The 14,503-nt window shown below is 35.9% G+C and overlaps 1 protein-coding gene across 2 annotated transcripts in view; it reads right to left on the bottom strand.

Moving 5' to 3' along the window:
* The window catches only part of LOC120624123 (nephrin-like), a 269,981-nt gene that overhangs the window by 144,839 nt on the left and 110,639 nt on the right, over positions 1–14,503 (bottom strand). For both annotated transcript variants that reach the window (XM_039890481.1, XM_039890480.1), the window contains exon 3: positions 6,818–6,968. In XM_039890481.1, coding sequence (XP_039746415.1) covers positions 6,818–6,968 — 151 coding nt within the window. The remainder of the gene's footprint in view (positions 1–6,817; positions 6,969–14,503) is intronic.

Below are 14,503 nucleotides of genomic sequence, written 5' to 3'. Positions count from 1 at the left end.
CCACCAGGTGAGATTGCAGTGGAGTTCTAAGTTGTAGCAGAATAAAAAAAAAACGGAAGTACAGATCCCTGAGCCGCACCATTCTTTACCACTCTAGTGTCAAAACTCGTTTTGCTTTGTCGGTATAGTTCTTACCATTACCAGCTAGGCAACTTTGAACTTTTCTTTGCTGGCTACAGAGTTGGCAGATAGCATACCATATTTTTATTTGAAAAACAATTAACATTTATATTTTGTTAAACTATCGTTTAGCCATATATCGAACTTTTCACCAGCACTACACATGTACAACTTTCTACGTATGTTACAGAAAAAGGAACTCCCAAAGCGGTGAAAGCTACTCGTACATGTGTTCCCACTGACAGATAACGAAAACAAGAAAAAAGATACGCCCAATATTATGAACCTCGACAAAGGGTCGACCCTTTTATATTCCGCTGTCCAAAACTCACGTAGCATAAAATTTTCCGCTATAAGCTTTATACACAAGTGATATATTATTTCTGTTCACTTTCTCCGCGCACATTGCTTGCATAAAAATTGCTAATAAGCAGCAGTTTTTCCAGTATAGTGGGTAAGTTTTTTGGATGCCTTTTATACACAGTAGGTTTTTTACTTATATTTTATGGAGTAGTGGAAATAGCGGTGCTATGTTATAACGGTGTATAAAGTTATGTGAGGAGCTATTACGACTTGGAAGGTTCGTGGAATTTTGAATTAATGTTAAATAACATTACGTTAAAAAGGCAATGCTGAAATAATTATTTCACCCGGTCAAATTGGTATAACTTTTAATTGTAACTAGTTATGAGCAATCATCAATCTGTATGTAACGCCAACTATAGAAAGTAAACCAAGGACCATTCCTATTCACTATACTAAAATTTTCGACGGTCAATTTTCGCAGTGACCCCTCTATCTGGTGGTTCGATTCCCACAACTGGAAAAAATGTTTTTCCGATGAACATTAATGTTTCAGTGTCGGGGTTCTTATTAAGATATTATAATTATATATGAATACATTCTAAAAATATATATTCTCTATAAATATATATTCATAACAATATTTATCTGTTCTTTTAGAACCCATAATACTACGAGTAGCTGCGCCAACTTTGGGTGTAGATGTGTGTAGATGTCCTGGTATATTTATTATATTTAATTTTAACAACTGCGTGCTGAACTTATGTTCTATCTAGTAAGAGAAAGAAATACAAAGCTGAGATCCACTTCCACGAACGACGTACAACTCATTGTAAGTGATTCTCATCAAGTAATAGACATTTACAGATCTGACGATCACATTATGAACTAATTTGCGCTGCCTCAGCAAGCCTCTTATAAGATGCTGAATCCTCCAAATTGAGGTTCAAAGAGCAGAGCAGAGCAGAGCTATTAATCTTTATTAAGTGCATCGCAGCGAAAATAAATATATGACAAAATGACTGTAACAAATTAAACTTTCTCGTCAGAAAAAAAATAAAAGTAACCTCTATCGGAAAATTGCAGTAAGGTTTTCTTAGTGAAAGTTGAAATTTAGTTGTTTAATTTTATTTAGGCAACTAAAAACTGCAAAAGAAAGTGACAATGTGATAGTGTCCAAAGACACTAAAACTGAGTCCAAGGCCGTGGGTTCCTTTCCCACAACTGGAAAATGTTTGTGTGATGAGCATGAATGTTTTTCAGTGTCTGGGTGTTTATATATATATTCTAAGTATGTATGTATATTATTCATAAAAATATTCATCAGTAATCTTAGAACCCATAACACAAGCTACGCTTACTTTGGGGCTAGGTAGCGATGTGTGTATTGTCGTAGTATATTTTATTTATTTTATTTATAAAGGTCTAAAATCGAATACGGGCATGTTACGCTCTTACCATTATTTTAAAGCTGGTCCTTATTGTCAAATTATTACCGGAACAAATGTCAAGACGCGAAAAGTTGAATCTCCGACTTAAGACTTTGTTGTAGTCACGACGAGAGAATCTCACTCAATCTGTTAATTGTAAGACTAATGATCTCAAACCTTCAGTTGAGATTAGGGACGGGAATTTTCAAGGATTATTTTTAATGTAACCTAGATTTAATGTAATCCTTGAAAATCCCCTGCAGATAGGTACGCAATTATAGAGCTTTTTAAGGGTGCGGTATGTTTAATGATGGCAAAACTTTACCCTTACTGAATCACTCGCGTATTTGTCCGTTTGTAACAGTTCATGGTATTGCTTGGTAGGCAGTTTTAACCTAAGTGTACATGAGTGAAAAATATAAATAAATTCAATGAATTATTTATAGCATACTAGCGTACCCAGACCGCTACGCCGGGCTAGATTTTGCTTTATTTTATTTAAACAATAAACTTACATCATAAAATTTTTAATTTAAGTCTCATAATATATTAAATCATTTATTTCTCTCCGTACTCATTCTCTTCTATTCTTTTCTCGAGCGGGTGAAGATCATTATTTACACGCATGTACACCCAACAATAGAATATCATCATAGTAAATAAAAGCTGTATTTGACAGGTCTGTGTTACTCGCCAGGTCAATCCAGAGAATCCCTGAAAGTTTCATTGAAATCGGTCCAGCCGTTTCGGAGCCTATACGGAACATACGCACACACTTTCTCTTTTATGCCGTAGGCTAAGTTTATTAATTAAAAATAAAATGTTGTTTAAAGCTGAAATGCGTTACTCACCACTATGGTCTAGCCAAAGCCAAGTGAGTATTTCAAAAACAAAGTCCGTGCAATTAAGCAACATCGTCATCATCATCATCAATCATCAATCATCATCCCATTACTGGCCCACTACAGAGCACGGGTACCTACAACAGTGAGAAGGGGTCAAGGCCGTAATCCACCACGCTGGCCCTGTGCGGATTGGTGGACTCCACTTACCTTCGAGAACATTATGTAGAACTCCCAGGCATGCAGGTTACCTCACGATGTTGTCCTTTACCGTTGAAGCAAGCGATATTTTAATATCTAACAATGCACGTATCTTCAAAAATTTAGAGGTCTATTGTTTATTGTTAATAAATTGCTACACGCACATACATAAGAGACATGACGCCCCGCCGGGGCATTGCAATAAAATTTGTCGAAATTATTTTTATTTATTACTTAATTTAATTTTTTTATCCAAATTAAAATTTATTATTACAATTGATTTAAATATTAAAATATGTCAACATAGAACTGATGAAAAAAATAAAATCAAAATATTAGAGTAAACTAAGTAACTTAAATCATGTTAGACCATGCTGAGATTCGAACTCGGCCCCCCAAAGTGAAGTCCAGCTCCTACCCGATGCGCTATCACCGCTTCCTGTGCAACTATATAAACGAAAATAAACGTTACTTTATCAGGACATGAAAGGAACACGTTCAACATGGTGCCACTCTCAGGCATAGATTTTAAGCCTCATGAGCCTGTAATTAGAACGGTAACCACGCCCATCAGACCAGATCACAGCGTTGATGCTTGACGGCATAAATAAGCATGGCATGAAGTCTGTCTCCTAACGCTCTACTACTAGTGGAGCAAACTATTCTACTAATAATGTTTCGCAATTTAGTAACATGAACATTCACATAGTATTCAACGGAAGAGCTCTGTCACAAGAGGTTCTACTACTACTAAACATATTGCACTTTGCAGGGCATGCATGGAAAATGTAATACAAAATACTGTCTTATGTCGGTCGTAATGAACATAGGGTCGTAGGGTCGGATGCAGAGGGCAGAAGTCCTGGAAACGGCGCGTGTTGTGAGGAGGTCCACTCTGGAGCCCTGTCCGCTGGGTACTCAAAAGCCCCGCAAGCGGAGGAGTGGTATTTTTTATAAATTTTTAATAGTGTAACATTACAATAAAACGCAATACTGCCCGCTAACACTAGTTGTAGTTGCGTGAAATGTAAATCGCGCTAAAGAGATTTTTTCTCACTAGTACAAGACGGTGCCACGGCCAACCATTGTGAATCACTCCGCCATTATCAATCACTAGCGGTACCTGCCTGCAGTGCTTCAGCAAACGCTTTCCTCTCGAAGACACTTGCCGGACGCTGTAGTGGAGCCTACAGGACGTGCTTCCAGCTTTTGCTTCCACTGCGTGGGACTTTAGCCAGGGACACTGTTCTAGACTGTCAAGTAATTCTAAGTGAATTCTAAATACAACTTTGTTCTTCACACGTGTCTTATAATTCCGTCGCCTCGCCCCTTTTGCCCCGTCACGTAGAATTGGTTACAATAGTGTTTTTAATTTTTCTTTTAAAATTTCCCTGTTGAAAATTAAAAAAAAAAAAAGTCTATCAATAAATGATAGATATATAAATAATAATGATAATAATAAAAATGTTTATCAACTACAAAAAATTACAACATACCACAACTAAGAGAAAAGAGAAATAAATAAAATAAATAATTGTTACAATAATTTAGGAGTATGTTCCATCTTTGCGGTCAACGGGTCACCTACTCTGCTCTGTGCGACAGTACCATGGCAGTAAGTACCTGCCTACGAATAGTGCTACGCTGATTTTCAGTAGCGACCCAAAGTAAGTAATAACACCGGCAACTAAGTATACTTCAATATACTGCTTCGAAGCAGAAATAAACATCGCGTTAGCAGGTACTTCCCCGTATGAACTCTGTCACAAAAAGCCTGCTAGTAAAAGTAGCGGTGCTGTTAACAGTGTGCTGTTACCTGTTGGGGTACCCAGTGGTGAATATTATAAATAAAGTTACGCAATTAGGAAACGTGAACTCACATTTCCAATACATCAAAGGATAAGTCGGAATATTGTATCCCCCCTGGTATAATTGATCGATGCTTTCGACAGAATTTTGAAGCTGATCTTGTAATGACAGTGTGTAACAGTTGATTGTGTTTAATCGTTGATCCAAATTGGTTGCCGAATGAATGAGGGAACTGAATATAAGTGGCTGTTAAAAAGAAAATGGTTGCATTAAAATTACATAATTTTAATTAGGTTTGACCGCTGGTAGACCTTTTTTTTATTATTCCACTACTAGTTAGCCCTTGACTGCAATCTCACCTACTGGTGACTGTGATGCAATCTAAGATGGTTACGGGCTAAACAGTTAGGGGTATGGTAGTTGCATTAAACCCATACCCCTAATCGGTTTCTACGCGACATCGTACCGGAACGCTAAATCGCTTAACGGTACGTCGTTATCGGTAACTAGCCGTAGTAGAAGCCAGCAAAACGTAAATGTAAAAATGTAATGTAGTAAAATACCGCGTGAGTACGCTTATTGAATAGCTACTTGCTTAGAAAAAATATTAATAACTTTATATCAGAGCCAGGAAAAATGTAACAATTTTGCTCGCGCCCTCATTTGAGTAGGATGTTTTAATAATTATTTTAAATTTCGATAAAAAAACTCTCGGATGGAGTTTGCAATTAAATAATAACAAACGTAGGTGTACGTTGGGATGGGATTTGAATAATACTCGTTCTAGTTTATTAAATTTGATCTATAATAGGGCTGAGTTTCCGCCAACAAATACGTTTAACAAAATGTTCGACAATACAATGTTTTTACTTCTATGCGGTATAGATACCGAAGGTTCGTTAACAACAAAACGGAACAATAATAATAATTTACAACATTAGTTTCCGGTAAGTTATTTCACAAACTATATTATCTGTTATGAAAAATATTAAATATGGTAGGTAGGAATTCTAAAGAATTGGAATTCTAAATATCAGTGAATTTTGCAGTGACGCAACACATGTAATATAGCGTAGCGTAGATATTAGTTAGATGTCAATTGCTAACACAAGAGTCCGATTATATACCTAGGATTGGTTACTACAATTTTGCACCTGTCTGAGCCAAGCATTACAATTACGTCACAATACAGTGGGGCATCAAAAAGCATGTTAAAGGAACACCAACAAAGAACCTCTTTCACACATGACCTATTTAAATAACATGGGTCCAACACAAAGATATTTGAATTAACGGTAGAGCGGCAATTGAAGTTTTATAAGTTAAATTTGAGACTTAAAAAAAATACCTTGGTTGCAAATCTAGATGTTCATGTGCATTTTTTTGATTATTATCATCCCATTAAATAATGATGATCAAAAAAAATCCAGAATAAAAAATCATCTTGTCTGGTGTAAATTCACCATTGCAAGACAAGACCTTGATAGTTTCGGCTGAACCGTCTAAATTATTAGTTATAGCACACTAAAAGCAATTTCAATGCTCTTGATAGTTATTGTATCAGGTTGTAAAAATGTATGCCTCTAAATACATATTACATGAGGTTAAGCGTACAGGTCTCTGATTTCTAGAGGATAAGGCCAAATGGCTCTTTTTTCTCGAGGTATTCAAAATTATTGCTTTGCCCAATGTTTCGCTGTGATTAATATCTTTGGTCCGATACCTTTCAACCCTGTTCCGTCGTACATGTTACGGGATTGTTGTTTAAGATCAACAACAATCCGAAACTTTACGCGTGTGTGTGCTTATGCAATGTAGAAAATAGGCTGAACCTTCATCGCCGTTTGACAGACATTGACAGACGATCGCTTTTCTATTATTATATTTTAAATGCGAAAGTGTCTCAGGGAGCGCACTACCATCGTTTAAAGCAGTATTATTTTAGAATAGTTCAAGTTTTTTCTACCAAGGAATTTTCCGATTAAGGTTTGTCGGTCCAGCAACTTGGGACTATAAACGTCGGGTGCAATGATCGTCCCATCTTTCGAGATTTATTTTGAGGCCCATCATAGAGCGTTGGCTATCTTAACTTAGAAAATAATTGCTACATACCTGTACACAGGATTATCGTCTCTATACCACACGACGAGTAGCAAGCTGTCATTGCGCTGCGGGGGCCGGGAGTCGCAGTAAAGGTCCGCTTCACCACCTACGACGGATGACACGCGGGTGACAGTCCCCGTGACTGACGATAACGGACTGCCTGGAAAAGATAAACTGAGTATTTATTTCGACCTGTATTTTTAACATTCGAATTTCAAAAACAGAAGCTATTTAATGGACTGCAAATATTATGTTATACCTCCGTAGTTTTTATATCTCCGTCAATATTATTTATTCCTGTTCATATTTCTCGTCAGTTGTAACGCGTGTAAAATTTTATAATTTCGTTTTTGTTATTAGACGTTACTTTGCATAATTCCGTGAGGTACAATGAGACACACATCCATGATTGCCAGATCCAATTTGCATGGTGTATTTAAGATATATATTTCTTTTATAGAGATTGATGGTTTTCTTTAATATTTCGAGTGTAGGGCATTATGAAATAGAATAATAGGCTTTGTATATCATTCTTATTTTATCATCATTCTAGTAATTGTACATCATATGTAATACATAGTTGCTGCGTGGTTTTGGTGCCTATTTTAGGCATTTTATAGAGCTAACAAACACGTACTACTATGTTGAAGTTTGGATAGAAGCAGGCGTTACTTTGCGGAAATCCATGATATAATATCAAAATTAAGCTTAATTTGCTATCCTCAGGAGATGTTGACTTTACAATGAATAATTGTTTTACAATGAATAATTGTAACAATTATTCATTGTAAAGTCAATATAAGATATATGATAATTATTAATTATAATAATTATATGAATAATTGTAACAATTATTCATTGTAAAGTCAACATCTCCTGAGGATGCTCCGGTTTCGGAGCGAAACGTGCGTAGAGGGTACATTGCCGAAGATCTGTTTGGTGTGGAGTATAAGGATTGAAGAAATTATAAATTACACCACTCAGATTCTCCTGCTTTTCGCGGAGTATAGCAAATTAAGCTTAATTTTGATAATATGCGTGAAGTTTGTCACAATTCGTGGTCTTCAGGGTTCAGGAACATCTTATTTGAGATCGAATGTAAAGAAAGAAGAAAGAAGTTTTTCCTTTTAAACCGGCTAATATTCTTATTTTTAACTAAGTAAAATGTCTAATGTGTCTTAGAAGTTAATTGGACAATTTAGCTCTTAAGGTATTGCCACAGTATAAAAATACAGGTTTAAAAATGGAAGCTTAACTGTTCCAGATAAAATTTATAGCACAGCAGTTTCAATTTGTTTGCTAGCACACAAAAATGCATGGTTTGTTTTGACAGTTTTCGCTCAAATAAAATATACCAATAGACTACAGAGGCGTTCCATTTGAGGCCATGATACACAAGTAACGCAGTTTTTGTTTCCTTTTTGCACTAGGGACATAAAAAGCGAACTAATCGACGTCCTATGAAAATTAAACTTAATTTCATCCATATATGCTGCTACGGCTAATCTATGTCTGTTGCCGCATTACAATGCGGCATTTTTTTATTATTTTCTCTACTACTATTTAAAATAAATAGATATAATATTTAGTCATTATAACTTTGACGACGTCCTGGTGCTGTTTTGAGCGCTATGGTTTCAATTTGGAGGTCGAAAGTTCAGTCCCCAGCAGCAATATGGGAATTGATAAGTTCAGATTTTCTCTGGTATGTCTGGTGGGAGGCTGCGGCCGTACATCTTCACTTACTGGCAAAAAGAAAAAAAAACTGGGACCGGCAGCGTGACAGGCTCTGTGGCACGACAGTAGACAACGCTTATAACGGAATAACTCCGTGTAGCCAAGCCAAAAAAATACCCAAATTTCAAATCACCTTTGCTAATTGTATTTACAGAACAGCTCGTCTAAAGCTCTAAAATTATTTTGAAATTTGTGCATAATTGCGAAATAACTTGAAGCTTATGATAATATTAAACGGCAAAGGAGAATTTCCATATAAAATTCTCTCCCTCGGCGTTGTATTCATATGGCAATTATCACACATTGTTCCCATTACCGTGAAATCGATTCAATTTTGCTCAACGACCTAAAAACGGTCACACACTTGTTATATTAATTGGAAGCAGGAATTCGTTTGCGTAAAATTAAAAATGTTCAGTTTCGGTGGAAAATGAAAAAAAAATACATTCAATCATCCTCGACTTCATCCGAGTGTAAATTAGAAATGCCTGCCGCGTTGGAGCTTTCACATTAATGAAATCATGGTGAAAATACAATATTTTAAATCCGTGCTCAAAACCAGGTCCAATAAATGTGAAAACTTCCATACAAAACACCACAATTGTTTTTCAGATCTCAGCTTCAGATCTCAACTTTGACACTCAGAAGAGATGAAATGTAGTAAACATTTCATCTCTTCTGAGTGTCAAAGTCAAGGTCTAATATTTCTTTATTCAAATAGACTAGATTTGATGCGTACATTACAAATAAAATATGACATAGAAGTGAGTTGACGGCGATAACTAAATTGGTCAACTTAAAACTAAAGCTACGAGGGTTCCAAACGCGCCCTGGTCGAGAAGAAGCCCACAATAAACTTAGGTGGTTGTTTTTTTCATTGGTAATCACCATCTCACATTGACATTTAAAACTATTTAAGAAGCAATCTGTTTAGAGCAATAATTCACACCCAAGCTTTTTTATCTTTGACGTAGTCCTTAATACTATATTAGGACTTTTCTGTAAGCTTACGTTTAACTTTTTAAGAGACCAGGATATCCGATATCCAGGATATCAACTGGTAGTTTATTGTAAAATTGTATACAAACTCCTTTAAATGAATAACTTATTTTATGTAGTGTAGTATATTGCAATGTAAGTGCAATACTAGACTCACTGTGAGATGTTAAGGGTTTCCCAGTAAAACTGTGTGGCTTTGATGTGGCCGTAATTTAACGGTGACATAAATCCCTGAAGAGGCTATTGATGGACTGTTAATAATGATGATGACGATGAATTTCACTAAAAGATTACAATCCGTTAGTGATTAACACATGACAGCTACGCTATATGACAAGTTATGACGTAATTACAAGTTTCAATGATATAGAGTTTTTTATTATGCCATTACAAATTGGCACCTGACTGCAATCTCAGCTGACTGTACTGATGATGCAGTCTAAGCTGGTAGCGGGCTAACCTGTGTTTTTTTCTTATTATTGATAGGCCAGCGCTTGACGAAAATCATGCCCGTTAGAAAGCAATGAGGTCTAGATTGGAGCACGCTTGCCTAGAAAAAGCCTATTCACTCTAGCCTTGAAGGTACTCAAATTATACGTTGCAGGAAGCCGGGAGGGCGTTCCACATCTTAGCGGTACGTATCAGAAACGTGGATAAATGTGGATAGGGACTATGGTAGACATACTCCTAATCGATTCCTACGCGACATCGCATCGGAACACTAAATCGCATAGCAACACGTTTTTTTCGGTAGGGTGGTAACTAGCCACGGCCCAAGCCTACTAAAATTTACAGCGTTCACCGTTGCGTTAGGGACGTCGTCAATATCTAAAATTTTATAGATAGTACTTGAGTTGCGACAACAACAATGTTTTGTTTTATATTATTCGTTATAAATCTGATCTAAATATTTAATATTTATCGAAATAGATAGCAGTATATTGTTTGTGAAATATAACTTACCAGAAGCCAATATTTTAAAATATTATCACAAGTAATTGTTTTCATCATTGTAAAGGGTATCAAAATAATAGAAACATTTCATTGTTAAACATTCTTTTTGGAACAAGTGTTGGGAAGGTACAAGCATAACGAGAAAACATTCCCGAATATAGAGCAAATGTGAAGATGAGTATTATTCAAGTCCATACCCAGTTTCCCCAGTCCAACAATAGCTAAAGGTACAGTTAGCAAGTTGGATGATTGGAAATAGATTACATGTCAACATGCACAGTAAATCGGATAACCGTACAGTCATCTTGAATTACTAGACAGTGTAGATTTTCGATTACAAAGCCTGTCCCGCGTGAGTTCTTGATTTGAACTAGGTGTTTGATAATTCAAATGCGCTTGAATAATAATACGTAGTAGCTTGATCTTGTACCACCACGTTGCTTCGTAAAAGCCTCATGATATACTCAGGCGATGATAATAATAAAACTTTTTCTATTACTATAAATATCTGATTGATATTGCTGTAATGTAAAGCAAGTAAATTTCGCTGCTTTGAAATTGGTTATCATCCATCCCTATCCCTACTAATATTATAAATGTCAATGTAAGTTTGTTTGTTTCGCTTTCACGCAAAAACTACTTAAACGATTCTCAAGAAATTTGTGAAAGAGAAGTAATATAGGATACTTTTTATTCCGAAATTAAGCTCGGTTTCTTTGGGAGAGAAGTTGAAAGTGTTTGATGACTTTATGCCATAACTCCGACAAATTATAACCTATTTAAATAATTATTTTCCTATTATAGAGGTTATAATATGTGTTTAATTTTGCCCAAACTGTGGTTGGAGATAGATGACAGAACTCAGCGCACAGCAGCAAACCCCTCATTTAAAGCTTAGCGATACTGAATACGAAAATAAATTTAATGCCACATCAAAAAACAAAATCAATTGAAGACAAAGTCGCGGGCAACAGCTAGTTTGATATAAAAACATTTTTTTATTCCAGTACAAATTAAAATTTGAATACAATCTAACCAGGTGGTACGAGATGATGCAGTCTAAGATGCTAGAGCGCTAACCTGTTAGGGAGTGTAGTAGTCATACCCCTAATCAGTTTCTACGCGACATATCACCGGAACACTAAATCGCTTAGCGTACGTCTTTGTCGGTAACTAGCCTAGGCCGAAGCCTCCCTGCAGACAGAAACCATACACCTTTTAATGTATTTTTTAACTTTAAAAGGCCTTGTCCAGAGTGACCGACGACAGACAACCTTCAAATTATAAGGCTAAGCATAGATATTTGAACTTAAGTAAGAATAATCCTGGAGCACACTAGAGGTGTACCTTCTAAGAAAAGATTTGATTAAATTCTATCCCTGCAGGGGTTATACAGGGGATGAAAGTTGGTATAGAATTCCTTAATGTTTGAAGTTATATCCTTAAATCTGGTAACTAGACTTTCATTTGCTTTTATCTTTGGCCTTTGATTTTGTAATCTCATCGGATATAAGAAGTTTTACGCGGCCGAAGTAATGTATGGCATCCGCTAGTAATGTATATCCAATGATTTTGAAACACTGCCTCTATAAATTTCCATGCTTATTTCTTCTACCAAGCAGCATTATGTATTCCAGTGTGGAAAGCGTGGTTGCCAGTGTAATTATAGGCGAATGGGGCTTTACACCTACAATGCCATTGCCAATGGACACCGGATGGCATGTTGTAGGACGTGTTTTTTGCATACCATTCCAAGAGTTGTTGGTGCTCTGTTTACATGAGATAGTTTGCTATCAGTATGGCAGTCAATTATTATTTAAAAAAAAATACGATAACCTATTTTAAAAAATATAAGTTCGTCTGGAATATGGACTGAATCAATTTTAAAATGAGGAATATTAACCCAACGGTTGAATAATTGTTTAACAATTCCACGTTTTTAAGTTACATACATAAATTCTTTAGCTAGTTAATAATCTTAATAGCCGTTCAAGGTGATATAAAAATATATTTTAAAACACTTTAGTTTATGTAAACCGTGGCTGTATTCACTAAAAGTTAAAATCGGTTACGTTCTATTTCAGCTTTATAAGAGCCTTTGTATACGATGAACTTTTTACGAATAATAAAACCACGTCACTTTAAATTGAATCAATACAAGCGATAAAATTTGCAGGCTGTTCATTTTTGGTTACTTTAAAAATAACCACTCTGCCACATGTCAAAACGCGAAAATGTTTTTTTGTGCAAAGGCAGTTACTGTGCCCTGTTATATATAATTATTATTACCATATATTATTGGATTTAGGTATATAATAATATATTATAGTTATTGAAGATGGTATTAAATTGTGACAATAGACTTTTGTTATTACTGTATATAAGAAGCAAATTTGGGTATTGCATTATCCCGTTTTATGTGATATCTTCTTTCAATCAAAGTTTGTCTTCAAGCGATAAGGCCGCCTTTGCGCATGTATTTTGTATTATCGTTTGCAATAAAGATTTCTTATATTCTATTATATACTTCTTCTGTCCTATTGCTGGGAATATACGCATTATCTCCTGCCCTGATTCCGGAGTGTGATTCCCGCGGACTGATTCTCACATTGAAGGAATCATATTGCATTGTCAAGTATGTCAGTAGCGCAATGGGTGCATCATTGATCAGATCCTAGGATCTGAAGTATCAATGATAATTTAGATTCTAGTTCAACCATTGCGCTACTGAAGTCTAAAGTAACAGCTCCCCACACTGGCCTAGTTAAATAAAACATGTTGCATACACAGACTGCAGGAAAAATAGATGGCGACTGGGTCGATACTAAATTGCTGTTCTAGAGAAGTTTATTACTCTTTATGGGATGTTTTTTTTTAATTTATTTCACGAGCAAAACAGATTGTTATACAACAAAAACGTAAGAACAACAACCTATAAAATAAAACTAGCCAAATTTCACCATATCCGTGTATAAATGCAACCAATAGATGTGACGGATTAAGAAAATAAATACAGTGTCAAGTAAAATTATGAAAAAATATTTTGCACATTTGTCAAGCGGAGAGAGCGGTGAGATGCAACTATGAAGATATATAATGAAAAAAATACTGCAATCTTGATAAATTTATGATTAAATATATCAAGATCGCAGGAGGAAATAAACTCGTTATAAAAGGTGGCATATTCTAATCACAGGTTTCAATATATTATATGGCAAATAGTGTATTCACCCCGAGTGCTTGCAAATGTGTGTTACATGTAGAGATACCAAAAAGCCACGTGTTTTCTTAGCCATTAAGCCGAATGACGTCATTTGATCCGCTTTTATTAGAGCCGACTAAGGCAGAAAACTTAAACCCCTTATTGGTTTCTTCGCGCCATCTTTTTAAAATGCCAACGCCTAATAAACTAGACCAGGAAAAATTTAAAAATTAAAGATTTGCTAATTTTCGTTGTTAAATTACAAACCTGGGTTATCAGACCGAGCTCACCACTGCGCCAGACAGGTATAGTTGTAAAGAAATGCGACACATCTATTACGCTCCTTCCATCTTTCATTTAGTCTGGGGCAGAATACTGTAGTTATGTTCTTATAACATGTAACGGCGCTAAGCTTTCCGTCCGTCAGCCCTCATACGTAGAGATTATGTGGCGTTGCGAGTGTAATCCATATCTACTGCGGACCCCGCGTCAACACTTTTTATTAACAATGCTTCCGCTACGAGCACGAACACTAAGCGGCTTGGAGTTTTATTGTGCGGCTTTTTTATTTGAAACTAGCTGACCCTAGTGACTTTGTAAGCGTATAGTTCAAAATGTCTTGTCGAATTATAATCTTTAGCCTAGTAATAGAAGAGATAACTGAGAAAAATAGAGCTTTAAATGACAGAGCTCGTCCGAGGAAATACTGCCGCCATGCTTATTTATGCCGTAAAAACAGCATTGCCGGTCTTAAGAGCGTGGTTGCCGATGTAATTTCAGGCATATAAAGCTTAACACCTAAA

This window comes from Pararge aegeria, chromosome 5, assembly GCF_905163445.1.
Source record: "Pararge aegeria chromosome 5, ilParAegt1.1, whole genome shotgun sequence".
In the NCBI taxonomy this organism is placed as follows: Eukaryota; Metazoa; Arthropoda; class Insecta; order Lepidoptera; family Nymphalidae; genus Pararge; species Pararge aegeria.
Note: the sequence above shows the minus strand (reverse complement) of the source record. Positions and strands in the feature narration are given on the sequence as shown.